Source organism: Solanum tuberosum, unplaced genomic scaffold (genome assembly GCF_000226075.1).
Source record: "Solanum tuberosum cultivar DM 1-3 516 R44 unplaced genomic scaffold, SolTub_3.0 scf00026, whole genome shotgun sequence".
NCBI lineage: Eukaryota > Viridiplantae > Streptophyta > Magnoliopsida > Solanales > Solanaceae > Solanum > Solanum tuberosum.
In genome coordinates, this window is record NW_006238952.1 from 667,790 (window position 1) to 686,482 (window position 18,693).

The 18,693-nt window shown below is 33.7% G+C and overlaps 2 protein-coding genes across 2 annotated transcripts; one reads left to right on the forward strand and one right to left on the reverse strand.

Moving 5' to 3' along the window:
* The first annotated feature begins 4,562 nt into the window (after positions 1–4,562).
* LOC102588095 (shikimate O-hydroxycinnamoyltransferase) lies at positions 4,563–8,281 on the forward strand. Its single transcript, XM_006341351.2, has 3 exons — positions 4,563–4,681; positions 4,847–5,277; positions 7,110–8,281. The coding sequence occupies exons 2-3, from the start codon at positions 4,870–4,872 to the stop codon at positions 8,007–8,009; spliced, it is 1,308 nt and encodes a 435-aa protein (XP_006341413.1). The 5' UTR covers positions 4,563–4,681; positions 4,847–4,869; the 3' UTR covers positions 8,010–8,281.
* A 3,902-nt stretch (positions 8,282–12,183) lies between these two features.
* On the reverse strand, positions 12,184–14,368 carry LOC102588418 (heat shock 70 kDa protein 5). The gene has a single exon (XM_006341352.2). It carries the CDS (start codon positions 14,298–14,300, stop codon positions 12,336–12,338), a length of 1,965 nt encoding a protein of 654 aa, XP_006341414.1. The 5' UTR covers positions 14,301–14,368; the 3' UTR covers positions 12,184–12,335.
* Between the last annotated feature and the right edge of the window lie 4,325 nt (positions 14,369–18,693).

Genomic DNA, 18,693 nt, shown 5'->3' on the forward strand with positions numbered 1-18,693 from the left:
AATGTCATTATATCAATTTATTAAGTTCAACACAACACAATTTCCATATTATTATATCAAATTCTTGAGTCAAGTTTTATTATTTTAACTTTGTATTATATTTCTGAAAATTTTGCTTTGTTTATATTCTTATTTCAAAAGCTATATGTGTACGTCCTACCTTATTCGGATACCATTTACTAAGATTACATTGAGTATGTTATATAATGTCAAATTAAAAAAATTAAGATATTTATGAAATTTAACTTTAGGCCTCAATTCTTTTTGAGTCGATCATGATAACAGTCATTTTTTTATAATAATATTTTATAGTGACATTCAAGTTTTTGTTGGAACTAATTTTACATGTGTTATAATATAAAATTATGTATGCTCTCTATAAGGAGTAATATTTTATCATAATAAAAACAAAATCCATGACAAACAATACATACATATGTTACATGGAGGAAAGGAAAGGGGCTTCCAATAAATAAAATGTGAAATAGAAGCTCACCCGTGGTAGGTGTTCTTGCAAATAGCTTGGTGCATTGGAACATTAAAAAAAAAAAAAAATCAATGTATAATTTTTTTTTAAAAGAAAAGGTCAATCAAAAATTTCAGATATGAATATATTTGTATTTTATGTGGAGTTTGAAATTTAACTATAATCATTAAATTTGAAAATCAAGATAAAACTATTGAATTAGGATGTATCAATAGCTCTAACATTACATCAGAACCGATTTGGTTGATGAAATCATCAGTAATTAATATGTTGGTGGGCTGTTTTTTAGCATAACTAAGCAAGGTCCACAGACATCCAAAAATTTATATATTATTTATATGAAATAAGAATATAAATATAAATACATGATACTTTACTTTTTTAAAACCTCTCATAGTTTTAGGATTAAGATAAATTTTTGACAAAATCTTATTAGTGAAAAATAACATTTATATAATTACCATCTCCATCTTTACATTATAATTCATATAACATTCTTTTTTATGAGTATAATATGCGATTCCTCGCCTGTATAACATGTCAACAAATCAAACAATCTATAGCTATATTAGCTAATTAATTAATTGGTATGTGTTCGTAATTATGTCGTTTATACATATACAAATTACACACACATATATACAATTATATGACAGATATACAAATATAATTAGCCTCTCTCCACTTTTTTCCCTCTCTCGCTCGTCTCTCTTCTCCCTCTCTCAATTTCGCTCTCCAGATATACAAATACTTATGTATACCAGTTACATATATACAATAATCTGACAGATGTATATATACAGTTCACCACTCTCCAGTCTCTGCCCTCTCTCACTCGCCTCTCTCCTCCCTCTCCCAATCTCGCTCGCCAGATATATAAATGCATATGTATACTAGTTACATATATACAATTATTTGGCAAATATACATATACAATTCGACAAATATACACAAACAATTCGCCTCTCTGTACTCTATACCCTCTATTGCTCACCTCTCTCCTCCCTCTCCCAAACTCGCTCGCCTCTCTCCTCCCTATAACATGTAGCTACAAATCGTAATTAGCAAACTATAGCCATGGAGCATAATTAAGTTTATTTTTGAGTGGCTATATGTGAAAATTCCCCTTATAGAAAATTATATAATCGCTTACTATTTGAGACGGTAGGGCACACACGTGTGTGCACGATGCAACTATAGATTTAAGTCATCAATGGTCCTTTAAAGTTATCCATATAATTCACCGCTTAAATATTTCAAATCAGCCTTGTACTTGTTAAATCCCTCTATCACTTCGAATTGATACATAGTTGACATAAGCCTTTAAAATATGTGTTGTTATTAATCTATGTTCAAAATAATAAATCAGAAAATCGAAATTAACTAAAAAGACAAAAATAAGAAATTATCGTGTATCCTTAAGAGATCTAATCTTCTTCAGATAAAATGGATATACATGTTAAAAAAGTAATGATACTTTAAACTTCAGCGAATGAAGACTCGATTTTTATTTGTAGAAAAATATATACAAAAAATGTAAAACTCAATGTAGAAATCGAGGGAGAACCCACATGGAAAAATCTTCTTAATTTTTTTAATTGCTAAAAGAACTAGTATTTCTTATTAAAAGCACAAAATATCTCATCTTTATCTCTATTAAAGAAAAATACACTTTATGTTTCTTCCATCTTATTTTCCTTTAATTTTCAATTCACATTACACCGTGTCTTTTAAACAATACCCTAAAAAGAAACTCAACCATATGTCCTCGTTGATTACTTGATCAAATGAGAAAAGAGGCATATATGTCCATATATACGTGACAATTTTGAAATCTTTTTATCGTCACACAATGTTTCATTTTTTAATTTGCTATACATATAGTGGAGCACTTTGCTAAAACTTAAAATCAACCAACCACTATATATCCATTATCTATCATGTTATCATGACAACAACCAAAATCATGTGGAAAAAAGATGTTAAAATTACGCAAACAACTATGACTATCGCTTTTCAAAGATCAGAATATTATATTTATTACTCAATTTCTTTTATTTTTTACAAAAAAAATGTCTAAATTATATATGTACTATGCAAATCATCCTAACGCATAAAAAATCATGATAGGAGGCAGGCAACGGAGCACTTCTCTTCAAATAAATTAATGTGAATTTGCATATTACCATTGAAAAAGCGGTCCATTAAACAAATTAAAGAGAAATATAAAAATAATATTACCATCGAAAATGCTGTCCATTCACATGATTTCATGACTACGTACGATGCAAAATAAATAATTCAACGCGTGGATTTATGAGTACAGAATTAAGTAAATTAATCATTTCTCTCTTCAGATTATTGATTTTGTTTTTAAAGTAAAAAAAAAAGCGTTGAATTAGCATATTAAACTTTCATGTCCTTCTGTTTTTTTCTTCTTCTTAAAGTAGTGAGAAAAGTTGAAATATTCATGGAGATTAGAGGGATTGACTTATCCTTGAATAATATTTCATAAAGGATTAAGATAAGCATGTGGAAAATAAAGCAGAAAAATGAGCAGTGAGCACTTGGTGAATATTAGTTTTAGTAATTATGATTAAGATTATTTTTTAATAAAAAAACTACGAATTTATTAATCCATATATATAATTCAGTAAAAAAATAAAAAATGCTAAGTAAATAATTTTGTTTTTAATATTTTAATCTCGATATTCAAAAGATAACACATTTATAAAATTAATTGAGATGTGTAAAAAAGCGAACGCATTTTTTAGTGAGAAGCATTAAGTTCACCAACCCCCGTTGAAGGCCCCCACATCGACTTGTTCCATACTTTGGATAGAAAAAAACAATATTCTCTGACAATAAAATCAACTATTGTGTATGCATAATAATATAAGTTACTATAGTGTATAGTTTTCTTACAAAGAATTTCTTCACCACTACCTAACTTGTCATTTTTTCAGTTTGTTAAATTTCGTCTAATTTAATAATTTATAAATTACAATTAAAAAAATAAATCATACTAATTTGAACATGTATACTCATTTACGAGATTATTTGCTCAATCAATTCGATGACTTGTGGATAACCCACTAGTAACTTTGTTCATTATCTTTTTGAGGGAAAAAAAGAGAAGTTGAGTAAAATGTTGAGATAAAGACAATTCTGGAATTTTCGTCAAACGAAGTTTTAGGTCACCATCTCACCAACTCTAATCCACCACTTTTGCTTCCATTATTTAATTAATAATTATATTTGGTTGGTACTTAGAGATTTCAATAATTTTGGTTTACTTAGTTTTTCGTTTAATCAGATTCCGTATTAATTCATTCATTTACTACATTATAATATCAATTATATAATAAGTCAAGCTTATATTATATGTTATCAGGTCACAACTACTGCCTATTTAGATTTTTTTAAAAACTTAATTTGTTTCTATGTTTTGAAATAACAAAAAAGTCATATCTACTCCTAAAAAAGTAATCTTACATTTTATACTATGTCAATTGCCTATGAATCATTACTTAGCTGAATTACTGAAAGCATTTCACCAATAAAAATTATGATGAAATAATAACTAATATCTTTTTATCCTTACAAATCACAAGTTCCCACGTTTGAACTGAAATTGTAGTCCTAAATATAAAATTTTCTATCGCGAATTTGAATTTAATTTCAAAATTTTCTTACTTTAGTTTACTCCTGTCATAATGTTGTTGCAAATGTTTTTGGTTGGGACGTGAGTAGGACCTTCTTAGTGGGGATAAGTCACGTTGGACAGCTGCGGTAGGTAAGTCTTCTTTGCAACCATAAAATATACTCTCTCCGTCTTAAAATGAATGAACAATTTTATTTTTTTAGTCTGTTTAAAAAAAATAATCGTTTTCTTATTTTGACAATACTTCAATTTCAATTAAGAGCCCAAATTAAAGAACATTTTAATATATTTGATATTATTTAAATTTAGAATCACAAAATTAAAAAATTCTTTTTTATTTTTTTAAACTACGTATCAATTTATTTATTTTGGTCGGAAATACCCAAGTAGCATCTCCCCAACACTATATAACAAACTCCTAATTTTGATCATTTAGAGTATTTCTCAACCCACTCTCAACCATATTATCACCCATAACTTAAAGGCAAAAAAGCTCAACAACATTATCCTGCTCCTTCTCTTTTCACAAGGTAAAGTAATTTTCTATTGAATAAATTTCATTTTATGATGCTAATAGATACTTATTTAACAATTAAAGTAGGTAGCATATCACATTCATAGTGGGTAACTGAAAATGAATAATTTGTAATTTCGATCGGCTATTTTAGAGAAGTTGTTGTGGTTTTCCATTTCAGAAAACAGAGTTGATTGATCAACGATGAAGATCGAGGTGAAAAAATCAACGATGGTGCAGCCAGCGACGGAGACGCCGCAACTGAGGCTGTGGAACTCTAATGTAGATTTGGTGGTGCCTAATTTCCACACGCCCAGTGTTTATTTCTATAGGCCAACGGGATCCCCAAATTTTTTCGACGGAAAAGTGCTTAAGGAGGCACTAAGCAAAGCCCTAGTGCCGTTTTATCCGATGGGTGGGAGGCTGTGCAGAGATGAAGATGGCCGTATTGAGATTGATTGTAAAGGGCAAGGTGTGCTTTTTGTGGAAGCTGAGTCTGATGGTGTGGTGGATGATTTTGGCGATTTTGCACCGACGTTGGAGCTCCGACGACTTATTCCGGCAGTTGATTACTCACAAGGAATCGAATCTTATGCTCTCTTAGTGTTGCAGGTACGTTTTTGGTTACTATTTTGCCTAAATGGTGTCCTACTTTCAATTTATGCTGCTATCATTTTTATGAAATTTCAAATATGTGAATTTTAATTAATATTTTTATTGTACTCCTCATAAGAAAAATTATACTAGTACATAGTATTTATTGATATAACAAAAATAATATACTCAACGTGGAAATTAAGGAGACTGTCCAATCCCTTACATTAGTACATGAATTAAAATGAATAAGGTTTACGAATGTTTCAGATGTTTAGGTATTTTTAATATTTTCAATTTAGTTTAATGACACTTTTTTATCACAATAACATAAATATGTTTGAAATTACAACATTTAAATAATTTTTAAAATAAACTAAGGAACCAAAAGTCGTATTTATATTTTTTAAATTTCATATTTAATCAAACAAAAAAGAATATATAGTGTCAGATCTGGAAGCATAGGTATCGACGACAATTAAATTAATAAAGGACTCCAATTTTCAAATATTTTCCAATCTGGATGTGTAGAGATTGTTGATCATTTTAATAAATTAGAATACATTTTCGAAATAAGAAGAGTGGTTGAAAGTTGAATGCCAGGATTGATATTAGCCTCAATTCCTGGTAGGGTGCACGTTTTAAATTCCACAATATTAGTAGTCCATATTTGTCCTCTTCTGTTTTTTTTCTTACATTCAACAATGTCCACCGTTGATTTGACACACTCATGAAGAAATACTAAATAATAAGATAATATTATTATTTTATCCTTTGACATAATTAAATTCAATGCCTTGAGAAGGTAATATTACTATTTTATCCTTTGATTTTATTAAATTCAATGCCTTGAGAAATATGTTAAATGATAAATAGTAATTAATAGTAAGGGTAAAATAGACACAAAAAGTAATTTATCTCTTGATTTTCTAAATTGAACAAATATTGTTGGATAACTATTTTTAGTATAGTAGACAAGGACAACTATTATTGAACGAAGAGAGTAATTTCTTATGACCATAAAAATTTCATGTCATTATTAAGACGATAAGTTTTTAAAACATGTACTATTTTTCTTTTAGTTGTGTATTCTGTCAATGTCACGTTAATTGAGACGGAGAGAATATGTTCATGCTCCTATCCTTCGCTCATAAAAAACGATAGAAGCAAAATGTGGTTTTCATTCGTTTCTCTTTCCCCTTCCCACCTACCCCTGCTTCCATCTGTCATTTTCTTCACACTGAGTATCCCTCCCCTTCAGAGGCAGACCCACGTGCAAAATTGAGGGTATACGTGCATTTGTTAATTTCGGAAAAAATTATGCGCATATATGTATATCTATTTTGGAAAATTTGCATAAATTAGAATATAATTAACTGTGCACCCATGAAGAGTATAGAAATGTCTTGTGCTCCTAGGTTCGCCTCTACTCCCCTTCCCCTTCTTCTACTTAAATGGGAGAAAATATCTATGCCAAGTAGCGCAATATAAAATATTACATAATGTTATGTCCGATATAGCTCATTTTTGTGTGCAAGTATCTTTTATATATAAGGTTGACACATTATGTATAATGTTTTTCTCTGGATATAATGTTTTATAATAGTGTATGTTGGGCTAAAAGGCGTAATATTTATGTTGGGACCATATATTTTTGAATATTTCTTGATAATAGAATAATATTTTCCTTGGTACAAAACATACCCCCAAGTATTACTTCATGCCTCTATTACAACAAATTTATCTTGCTTGATTGCACTCCAATTTACCTTGTTTTCTGTTTTGACTTGGGGATTTTTTCTGTAATTTTTGTATGATCATTTGAATTGATATATCAATCTGTTGAACAGATAACACATTTTAAATGTGGGGGAGTTTCCCTTGGTGTGGGCATGCAACATCATGCAGCAGATGGAGCTTCTGGTCTTCACTTCATCAACACATGGTCAGACATGGCTCGTGGTTTGGACATTACTATCCCACCTTTCATTGATCGTACCCTCCTCCGTGCTCGTGATCCACCTCAGCCTCAGTTCCCCCACGTCGAGTACCAGCCACCTCCCACTCTCGAGGCAACAGAAGAAAATGCCCCGAATGCAGATACTGTTCCTGAAACGAGTGTGTCCATCTTCAAACTAACCCGCAATCAAATCAATACCCTCAAAGCTAAGTCCAAAGAAGATGGAAATACCGTTAACTACAGCTCCTATGAGATGTTGGCAGGACATGTGTGGCGCTCCACTTGTATGGCACGAGGACTCACTCAGGATCAAGAAACCAAGTTGTACATAGCAACTGATGGGCGTGCTAGGCTCCGACCTTCTCTCCCACCAGGCTATTTTGGTAATGTGATATTCACAGCCACTCCTGTTGCTGTTGCTGGTGATCTCCAATCAAAGCCTATTTGGTACGCAGCCAGTAAAATCCATGATCAATTGGCTATAATGGACAACGATTATTTAAGATCAGCTCTTGATTATTTGGAATTGCAGCCTGACTTGAAGGCTCTAGTCCGCGGTGCACATACATTTAAGTGCCCGAATTTAGGAATAACTAGCTGGTCTAGGCTGCCTATCCATGATGCTGATTTCGGATGGGGTAGGCCAATATTTATGGGACCTGGTGGTATTGCTTATGAAGGCTTAAGCTTTATATTGCCAAGTCCCATCAACGATGGCAGTCAATCAGTTGCCATCTCACTGCAAGCAGAACATATGAAACTTTTCGAGAAGTTCTTGTATGACATTTGAAAGAAGCGGATTTCTTGTGCTGCTTTGATTGGGATTTACATTGACGGATATGTAAAAGAGACTCCTTTTTATCTTTTTTTCATTAGAGGTTGTTCTTTATTTCTTTTTTTGTTTGCCTGGACATCAGTTTTATTTCTGATTCTATGATGCATTGATTATATACTCAAAGTTATACTGCAAGTGTTGTATGTCTGTGAAGGACCTCAATCTTTTTTCACTTCCACTAATGTGGCAAGATGTTAATGCAGAAGCTCCTAGTAGGATTGTAGCAATAGATTGGAACCGCGGATGGCTTAGTTGGACTATCTTTTATTCGCTAATATTCCTGAATATCTGCAAATATAATATTATCACTGTGCTTTGATCTGTTATTGGAAAAGTTGTTGGTTCTCATTACTTCATGTGCATACATGAACTTGATCATATTTTTGCTGAAATACACACAGATGCAAACAAATAAGGAGGGAGAGGAAAACAAATGTGAGAGACGATCAGAAAGACTGATATGATTCATCATCAATCTGTAGCATATTACACGACACAGCTGTTAATTGACATACAACACTAACAAAACAAACCAACAGAATAACACATTCATGAAGTCGCATGTTTTCACAAAGGTCAGAACCAGTTGAAGAAAGAAAAATGATTGAGGTGTTTTTCGGAACATCTTAGGGAATGACAAAGGGCAGAACAAGGAGAAGAGGCAAGCTAGACATGACACAAATAGTAGACAAGGAGATAGAGGGCTGCTTTAGCATTACAGCTGAATTTTTATCAATAGTACGTGGCTGACGAGCAATACTTCCACCCCCATTTGCCCCCTTTCCTCTCTGATTTTTCTCAATATCTGATATAACATCCTTGGTTGCTGCTAACTCAAACTGATTAGTGTCACTACTTATATCTGCAACAACACTCTTACTGTTTCTTTCTAGTGCACTAGCAAGATGTTTCGAGACATGGACACCTCTGATTTTCAACGTGTGAGAAGTTTCTGACGACCTGCTTGTTACTGCTAAGGCGCATAACAGGATAACTAAATACGGAAAGAAAGCAACCTTCATTTCCTTTGGAGCTAAATGTCTTTATTGGTATCACTTGTCTTTCCTTTTCTGAATAACTGTTTGGAATTTGGAATAGGAGATATAGGTGATGGAGAGTGTTTTTAGCTTTAGACCAAAGGCTATTGCTACTCTTGATGAGTATAAGAGGTTGTTATATAGGATCTTCTTCTAGGTGGTGTTATTGCTGCTTTGTCTCAATTTTATTCCTTCCCTTTGCCTTTAATCTCCCATTGACCCAATCCCAGTGATGGGACCAAAACAGTTCTGGTCTCAATTTAAGCATCTGGAATCTTCTTTTTTGATGTTGTAACATTTGTTGTTCTGTTCTTTTAGATAAGACATTTAAAAAGCATGGCACATTTGTTGTTATGTCTTGATACTAGTGATTGGTGAAATGAAACATCTTGAAAGTTGATAGTGGTAGGGGAATCTATTTATATCCTAATGTGAGAATAAAGGGTTAAATTCCTATTCAAGAGAATATGATACCCTCCTTTTTTTTTTCTTCTTATAACCAAAGTGTTCAAAGAGTCTAACTGAAGTTTTCTCATAGAGTAATGCAGGTAGGGCCTCATACAAACTTGCCTAACTACAAGGGGAAAATGAAAACCTCTCAAGGTAGTTCTTGAGTTCAACTTTAACGAAGTTATCGGTGTGCCTAATTATGCTGCACCAGCTAATCAAGATAGTGTAAGAAATTGCACATAAGAAGCAAGAATAGGTATCTTTGTCAAAACCTCTCAAAAGGGTTGGGAAAAGTAAAACAAGGAAGGGTTTTATTTGGAAAAACATAGGTAGAGGTCTACATAGTTGTCATAGTAATTGTTGTCTCATACTAATACTAGAAACATCAACAACAAAGAGACATTTTCTCCAATGAGTTCTTTGCGTCCCTTTTATCATTTGCAATTGTGATCTTGTTCTTCACATGAGCAGTCTTGTCCTCAGCTGACACGTTGAGGATACCGTTAGCATCAATGTCAAAACAGACATTTTCTCTGAGGCACTCCTCTTTGTGCTAGAGGAATACCAAGGTTGTTGTGTTTAGTCATAGGCCTCTCTCCTTCATACACCTGAATGAGCACACCTGGTTGATTGTTCGAGTAGATTGAAAAGATCTGTTCTTTCTTTGTGGGAATGGTAGTGTTTCTTGGAATTAACACTGTAATCACACCACCAGCAGTTTCAATACCAAGACTGAGAGGTGTGACATCATGGATCAGCAAATCTAATACTATCACTGCGCTTAGTCAGTTAATTAAAGAGTTCTTGGCTCTGATTAATTCAGCATGACTATTTGATCATATTTTTGCTGCAATACACATACAAAAAAATAAGGAAGGAAAGGAAAATGAAGGGGAGAGATGAAGAAAGCCTCGTATGATTCATCACAATCTTAGAAGGTTACACGATACATTGTTCATTGATAGACATACAACTCTAGGATTAGCAAAAAAAAAAGACCAACAAAATAATACACTCACAACGTCACAACCACAACGAGAATAACTGAAATAAGAAAGAAAATGCTTGTTATCTTTTAGAGCATCTTAGGAAATGACTAAGGGCAAAACCAGGAGAAGAGCAAGCTAGAAATGACATAAGTAGTTGACATGGAGATGGAGGGCTGCCTAAGTGTTACAGCTGAATTATGTGGTTGACGAGCCATACTTCCACCCCCATTTGATCCCTTTCCTCTCTGATTTTTCTCAACATCTGGTGCAAAATTCTTGGTTGGCAACTCAAACTTATTGGTGTTGTCACTTATGTCTGCAACGTAGCTCTCACTGTTTCTTTCTGGTGCACTAACAAGATGTTTTGAGACATTATGGGAAATTTCAGAAGCTCTGCTTGTTACTGTTAGAATGCATATCAGGATAGTGAGACAAGGAAAGAAAGCAATCTTCATTTTTCTTTAGAACTAAATATCTTTACTGGTCTCACTAGTCCTCCCTTTCTGTATAGCCTGTTGGAAAAGGAGAGAACTTAAAGAGCAAAAGTAGTGAATTAGGAGATGGATAGAGTTCAATGATGAACTATTTAGTTCTGGACCAAAGCAAGCTATGAATACTCTTGATGAATATAAGAGGTTATTATATAGGATCTTCATCTAGGTGGTGTTCAATGTTGCTTTATCTCAAATTTTGTTCCTTTCACCTTTGTATAGAATATGGCCCAACCCTGGAAATGGGACCAAAATGGTTTTTGTTTCTGGAATTTGACATTTCGTATTCGATGGCAATGTTCTCCCCATTTTTTTAGTTTTGGTGAATTTGACTAATGTTTTGCACACAAGGTGGCTTATATTTCTGGCAACACTGAAGGGTGATTTTATGCTTTGATGCTTCTGAATCCTGAAATTAATCAATTCTTGACCATTGAAGCACACTAGCAAATGTATTTTATATTCTAGTATGAGAATAAAGAGTCAAATTTCAACATTTACTGTCACATTCTTCTTTCAAGAGAACAGGATGCCCTCTTTTTTTCTTCCAACCAAAGTGTCTAATTGAAGTTTTCTCATAGAGGCATCAGGCAGGAAGGAAGGCATGTAGGTCCTCAGAAGAGATGTGCTTTTGGTGGGGTTGTTCTTCTTCATGGCTTCTTCCTTGGAATTGTACCTCTCAGGTTCTTGAACCATTCTCTGGATGTCCTATTCCCTCTAATGTTTGATCTTGTTCTTCGCGATAGCAGTTTGGTCAACACCTACAGTAATGCGGTTAGCATCATTGTTAAGGCAGACATTGATATGTGACAACCCCTTTAGCTCAAAACTCACAAGAAGATAATCAATCTTTTCAGTGGGCTTCTCTTCTTCAGGTTGAGAAGATTTGATCTTTCTTTGTTGAAAGAGTAAAAAAACTTTGAACAAATTCAGTTACCACTAGTTTATGCTATATCCATCAATTATACTGCCACACACAACTCTTCATTACCTCTGGAAAACTAATTTTAGCTAAGTAGTTATAAAGCTATACCTTTCATTTCTATATTGGTTATCCACATTGTGGTGCACCAGCTAATCAAGGCATTGCAGGAAAATTGCAGATAAGAAGCAAGAACAGACATCACAAAGCCAAAAACTCTGAAGAGAAATGGAAACAGCATTAAGATGAAAAATGAAATTTATTTAGAAAAACTTAGGGTCTACATAGATGTAATAGTGATTATTCTCTCACACCAGAACTGAACACTCAAAGCAGTCAGTAAAATAGTACACAGAGTTTATATTTTCTATAGAAATATTAACATATCATCTTTAATCAACTTCCTCAATCTTTGGCCCTGGACCATTAGCTGCAGATCCTCCTTGGCCATAACCAGCTCCAGTGTCAGCACTGCCTCCCATGGGCATATCTCCACCAGCACCACCTTGGTACATCTTTGAAATTATTGGATTGCACAAGTTCTCCAACTCCTTCAATTTATCCTCAAATTCATCTACTTCAGCCAATTGGTTTCCATCCAACCATTCAATTGTCTCATCGACGGCCTTCTCAATCTTCTGTTTGTCAGATGGATCCAATTTCCCTGAGAATTTCTCATCCCTCACTGTATTCCTCATGTTGTAAGCATAATTCTCCAACGCGTTCTTCGCCTCAACTTTTTTCTTCATGGACTCATCCTCTTCCTTGTACCTCTCAGCCTCTTGAACCATCCTCTCAATGTCTTCCTTGCTTAATCTACCTTTATCATTTGTAATTGTGATCTTGTTCTTCACACCAGCAGTCTTGTCCTCAGCCGACACGTTGAGAATGCCATTAGCATCAATGTCAAAACAGACATTGATCTGAGGCACTCCTCTTGGTGCTGGAGGAATACCCTTGAGCTCAAATTTCCCAAGAAGGTTGTTGTCTTTAGTCATAGGCCTCTCTCCTTCATACACCTGAATGAGCACACCTGGTTGATTGTCCTGGTAGGTCGAAAAGATCTGTTCTTTCTTCGTTGGAATTGTAGTGTTTCTTGGAATCAACACTGTCATCACACCACCAGCAGTTTCAAGACCAAGACTGAGAGGTGTGACATCAAGAAGCAATAAATCTTGAACTTTCTGATCACCTTCTCCAGTCAAAATTGCAGCTTGAACAGCAGCACCATAAGCCACAGCCTCATCAGGGTTAATACTCTTGCAAAGCTCCTTACCATTGAAAAAATCTTGCAATAATTGCTGAACTTTTGGGATCCTAGTAGAGCCACCAACAAGAACCACATCATGAATATGACCCTTGTCAATCTTGGCATCCTTTAAACACTTCTCCACAGGTTCCATACACTTCCTGAAAAGATCCATGTTCATCTCCTCAAATCTTGCCCTGGTAATTGTAGCATAGAAATCAATCCCTTCATACAAGGAATCGATCTCAATAGTCGTCTGAGCAGTCGATGACAAAGTCCTCTTCGCCCTCTCACATGCGGTTCTCAACCGCCTTAGAGCCCTGGGATTGCCACTAATATCCTTCTTATGCTTCCTTTTAAACTCCTGCACAAAATGATTGACAAGCCTATTGTCAAAATCTTCACCACCCAAATGTGTATCTCCTGCAGTAGCCTTAACTTCAAAAATCCCTTCTTCAATAGTCAACAACGAAACATCAAAAGTTCCACCACCAAGATCAAAGATCAACACATTCTTTTCACCACTACTCGACGATTTTTTATCCAAACCATACGCAATTGCAGCAGCAGTAGGCTCATTAATAATCCTCATAACATTAAGCCCAGAAATAGCCCCTGCATCTTTAGTAGCCTGCCTTTGAGAATCATTGAAATAAGCAGGAACAGTAACCACAGCGTTCTTTACAGTAGTCCCCAAGAAAGCTTCCGCCACTTCCTTCATTTTCGTCAAAACCATAGACGAAATCTCCTCAGGAGAAAACTGTTTCTCTTCCCCCTTATACTGAACCACAATCATGGGTTTTTCACCAGGACCCGGAACTACCTTAAACGGCCAATGCTTCATGTCACTCTGAACAGAAGGGTCGGAAAATCTCCTACCAATTAAACGTTTAGCATCGAAAACAGTGTTTTGGGGGTTCATCGCTACCTGATTCTTGGCTGCATCGCCGATTAACCGCTCTGTATCAGTGAAAGCAACGTAGGATGGAGTAGTCCTGTTGCCTTGATCATTTGGGATTATCTCTACACGATCATTTTGCCAGACCCCAACACAACTGTAAGTCGTGCCGAGATCAATGCCAATAGCTTTGCCTTCAGATTTCGCCATTAGTAAAGATTTTCAAGAAAAGAAAGTCTTTTTTTTTCTTCTTTTGAAGTGAAATTTGGGAGATTTTTTTTTTTTTCTGTTTGAAAATAATGGCATGGTGATGTGGGTATTTATAGGTATTGAAAAAAGTTCAACATTGTGGCGGTGAGAAGACATAGAAGGAACTTGATTGCACCAGAGAATTCTGGTTTTTGAAAAGTCAGAGATTTACCAGAAAGTTCTGGAGAGGGCGGGAAGGTGATCAAGTGTTCTCAATCATTCTGGAGTTAATGGATGGATTGTGTTGTGAGCTTGGGCCAGCAAATGAGCCTCATGACTTTGGGTCTGCACTTTTTATTCTGCCAAAATGTGGGCCTAAATACAAGAAAATAAGTTTACTTGGGCCTGCGCCTTTTGATCTAAAAGCTATTTTCTATTTTACATGTGTTATTTGACAAATGGGATTTTTGAGTAATGATGTTCACTTCAAAAATTGGAACTGTGCTTTTGATTCTCTCATTTGATATTGATCAAGATCTGTCTTAGCAGTAAGTTATGATTATTTGTCAGGATTTTTTTAATCAAATTTTGATGAATCGCAATAATTAATTTTTAAATTTGTGGATAAAATCTTGAGAAACATCGTAACATGTCTAGAAAATCACCAATGCACTTTTATTTTAAAATTGATCCAAATTAACCTATACCAACGAACAAACATCATTTGATTGGGTCTCGTCGGTATTAACAACGAGAAAAACAAATTCAGAAATAGCAAATAACTTTGTGTGGGTCACATGATGTTTTGATTCTTGCTTGCCTGCTTCTTGTATGATTCTATTCTTTTTTTTAGGGTCTTTCGGACCCCATTATTGAATTTGGATAAATCCAGTAGGCCTTTTTATATGGACTTGGGCTTGAACTTGCTTGCTAGATTCACCAAGAATATGATTAAGGAAAAATTGTATGAAATAATAAATTATTAATTCAAATTAAATGTTATAGCCATAGTTTATTTTATTTGTAATTCGCATCAAATATCCCATTTTTTTGCCATCTGGTTCGATATACAATTAGTCATTTTTGGTATACAATTACCCATTCGGTATACAAATGTATAAAATGTGTTTGTGTTTGTGTTTGTATAAAGCGAAAGAAAATTGTATATACAAATACAAATACATATATTTTCATTCTATACACTTATAATTATACAAATACTATTATACAAATTACAATGTTTAAATGAATTTATACAAAACTGAACAATTTGTAAAAAAAAAATAGATGTATCTAGCGAATTATACAGATCAAAAGCTCCATAGCAAACATAAAATTTGTTATGGAACGCAATTATGCAAACTATAGCTATAACTTACAAATGTGATTTTTATGTTTGCTATTTGTGAAAGTTGTTTTAGGATTAATGATTTCAATTTTTGATATATAACTTTCTAATAGCAGTTAGATTCAACTTAAATCATAATTTTATTTATTTTTTAAAGTTTTTTTTTCTTTCACGTTCAACAAAATACAATAATGATATTTTCATTTTCTCCAACCAAACCAATCGAAATTATTAAAAGTGGACAATATCAGCTAACATTACCCACCCAAAATTACCCACGTAATAAAACCAGATTAAGGTGTTATGTATATGTTACTCTCCCGCATGATTGGTTACGGATAGAGCTGTCAAAAAGGGTCGGTCCAGCCCCACCCGACCCAAGCCTCGCGGGCCAAGAAATTTTAAGGGATAGGGCGGGCCGATCCTTCATTTGGAAGGGACTAAAAATGTTCAATCCAACCCAAACTTAGAAGGGCCGAGGGCTAGGTTGGGCTAGCCCTTCTTTTTTTCATTTTTCATTTTTTTTCTTTTCAAACTTATAATACTCTAACATCAAGAAAATAAGAAGATTTTCAAATCAAATATGACAAACAATGATGTTGTTTCACTAATACTAGCAAAAAAATCTAGTGTAATTAACATGTATCTCGCATTCCAGATACGCGAGCGAGATAAGATAGTGACAAACAAGATGGGAGGGAAGCAAGGGCACGAGATTTGTTTATGTACCCTAGATACATGCGGATCTACTTGAATAGAATGTATCTAGAACAAATTAACATAATTTTGAGTTCATATATTTTGAAATACATGTATCTGGACGTACCAAAATATGATAAGATTCATTAGAGCCGTCATTATGGGCTAGGCCCGTTGGGCCGACCTGTTCTAACCCGGGATTTAATAGGGCTGGGCTAAGATTTTTGGAGCCCATTTAAGAAAAAAACTTTTTTAGCCCGCCTGAATAAGCCTGCTAATTTGTGGGGCTTGAGAAATATAGGTAGGGCCGGCCCGTGGGCAAAATAAAAATAATTTAAAAAATATAATATAATATTAAAAGTTAAAATTAAAGAGAGTCCAAACTCAAAATCTATTTAATATTTAACTAATTGAAACCGCATATAAATTGCAGATGAAAATGAAGATGTTAAGACAACCTTGCCACAAGCTGATTCAAATATGCTTGATGAAGATGATCATGAAGTGTTGGATACGCCATAGATTTCATGATTTGTTAGATACGCCATAAGTTTCATGATTTTTTTAAAGAGTTTATTTTTAACTTTTTTATGGTTGGAATATTGTCACATTTTTTGTGTTTTAATGTGACAAAACAATTATGTTAATATTTCTATTTAGATATTTATACTTTTATTTGAAAAAACCTTAATAAATATTATAAAGATAATTTTATTTGTGGATTTGATTAACAAGTAGTAACATTGACACCATGTAATATTGTTTTATCTCTATTTATGATAATATTTTTAAATTATAATTTATAATTTATTTTAATAATTATAAAAAAATATAATTTTTTAAAAAGTGGGCTGGCCCGGCAAGCCTCAAGCCTACGTACTTGTGGGCTGGGCTGATCATTTTCTGGCCCACACCAAAAATGGGCTAGCCCGGCCTGACCCGTCAAATTTCAAACCTTAATAAATATTATAAAGATAATTTTATTTGTGGATTTGATTAACAAGTAGTAACATTGACACCATGTAATATTGTTTTATCTCTATTTATGATAATATTTTTAAATTATAATTTATAATTTATTTTAATAATTATAAAAATATAATTTTTAAAAGTGGGCTGGCCCGGCAAGCCTCAAGCCTACGTACTTGTGGGCTGGGCTGATCATTTTCTGGCCCACACCAAAAATGGGCTAGCCCGGCCTAACCCGTAAAATGTCAATGCCTGTATGGGTTAGGCCGGATGGGATGGGCTAGCCCATATTGACAGCTCTAAGATTCATAATTTACAACATAGTGTGTATTTAAGTAATTAGACTATGTACTAGTGACATTATTGTAAGTTGCCCTTACATAAAAAGTTTTGGCTCATGGGTCGACCCCGATCAAGCCTCAAGGGCTAAGGGCTTATATGGGCCGGACTTATAAGCCTTAGTTCTAAATGAGTTTGAAAAATTCTATTCCAACCCTACCCTAATAACAGGTTGGGTTGGGCCTGCACCATGGGCTAAGCCCATTTTGACGGCTCTAATTATGGAATTTTAGAAAAAAGTAATATTTTTAAAAAATTGTGAAATAAAGACAGAGCCAATGGATTATGAATTTCTATCTAACTTATAACACATTCTACTTATTAGATCCCTAATTAAAAATAGTATTTTGAAATTCAACAAATCCGGTTTTTTCTTTTTGAGAAATATTGAAATGACAATTTTATTTTATCTTACAATAAAAGAAGGAAAAATCACCCCATATACACATTTAAGAGTCAATATTACAGGTTTTAAATTTACTTTTAAAAAATTCTTGCTTATAACAGTTTAATTACGGGTTATAACATATCACTAATTATTTATAAATTAATTAAATTTTACTTTATTAAATAAGTAATTTTTTATAATTTTATATTATTAATTTTATATTATTATTAAATTATTTAAATAAAGAATACCCCATAATTATCTCTTACACAATTATATGGATTTTACATTGATTACACTTCTTTAATTAATGTTATACTCATAACCTCTCATTAGTCAATCTCACCACCCTTCCCCACACATATCCAACTATACACGCTATCACCCCACTTTCACCTTCTTCTCTCCCATTTTTCTCACCAGCCAACTACACCAACATTCAATCTTTCGTCCAATCTTTTTTTCCAACAAAATTATGTCTAAGTAATCCATTGAAACGCCTCAAAAGAGTCCCAAATTGGGTGAAGGAACATCTAATGATGATGTTCATGTTTCAAATTTTAATATATGTTAAACTCAAACCCCCCCCCCTCCCCCCCTCCCCTGCCTAAAATTGTTGAAAATTCGGCGAATATTCAAAATCCGGCGACGGATGGTTCATCTAAGTTGAA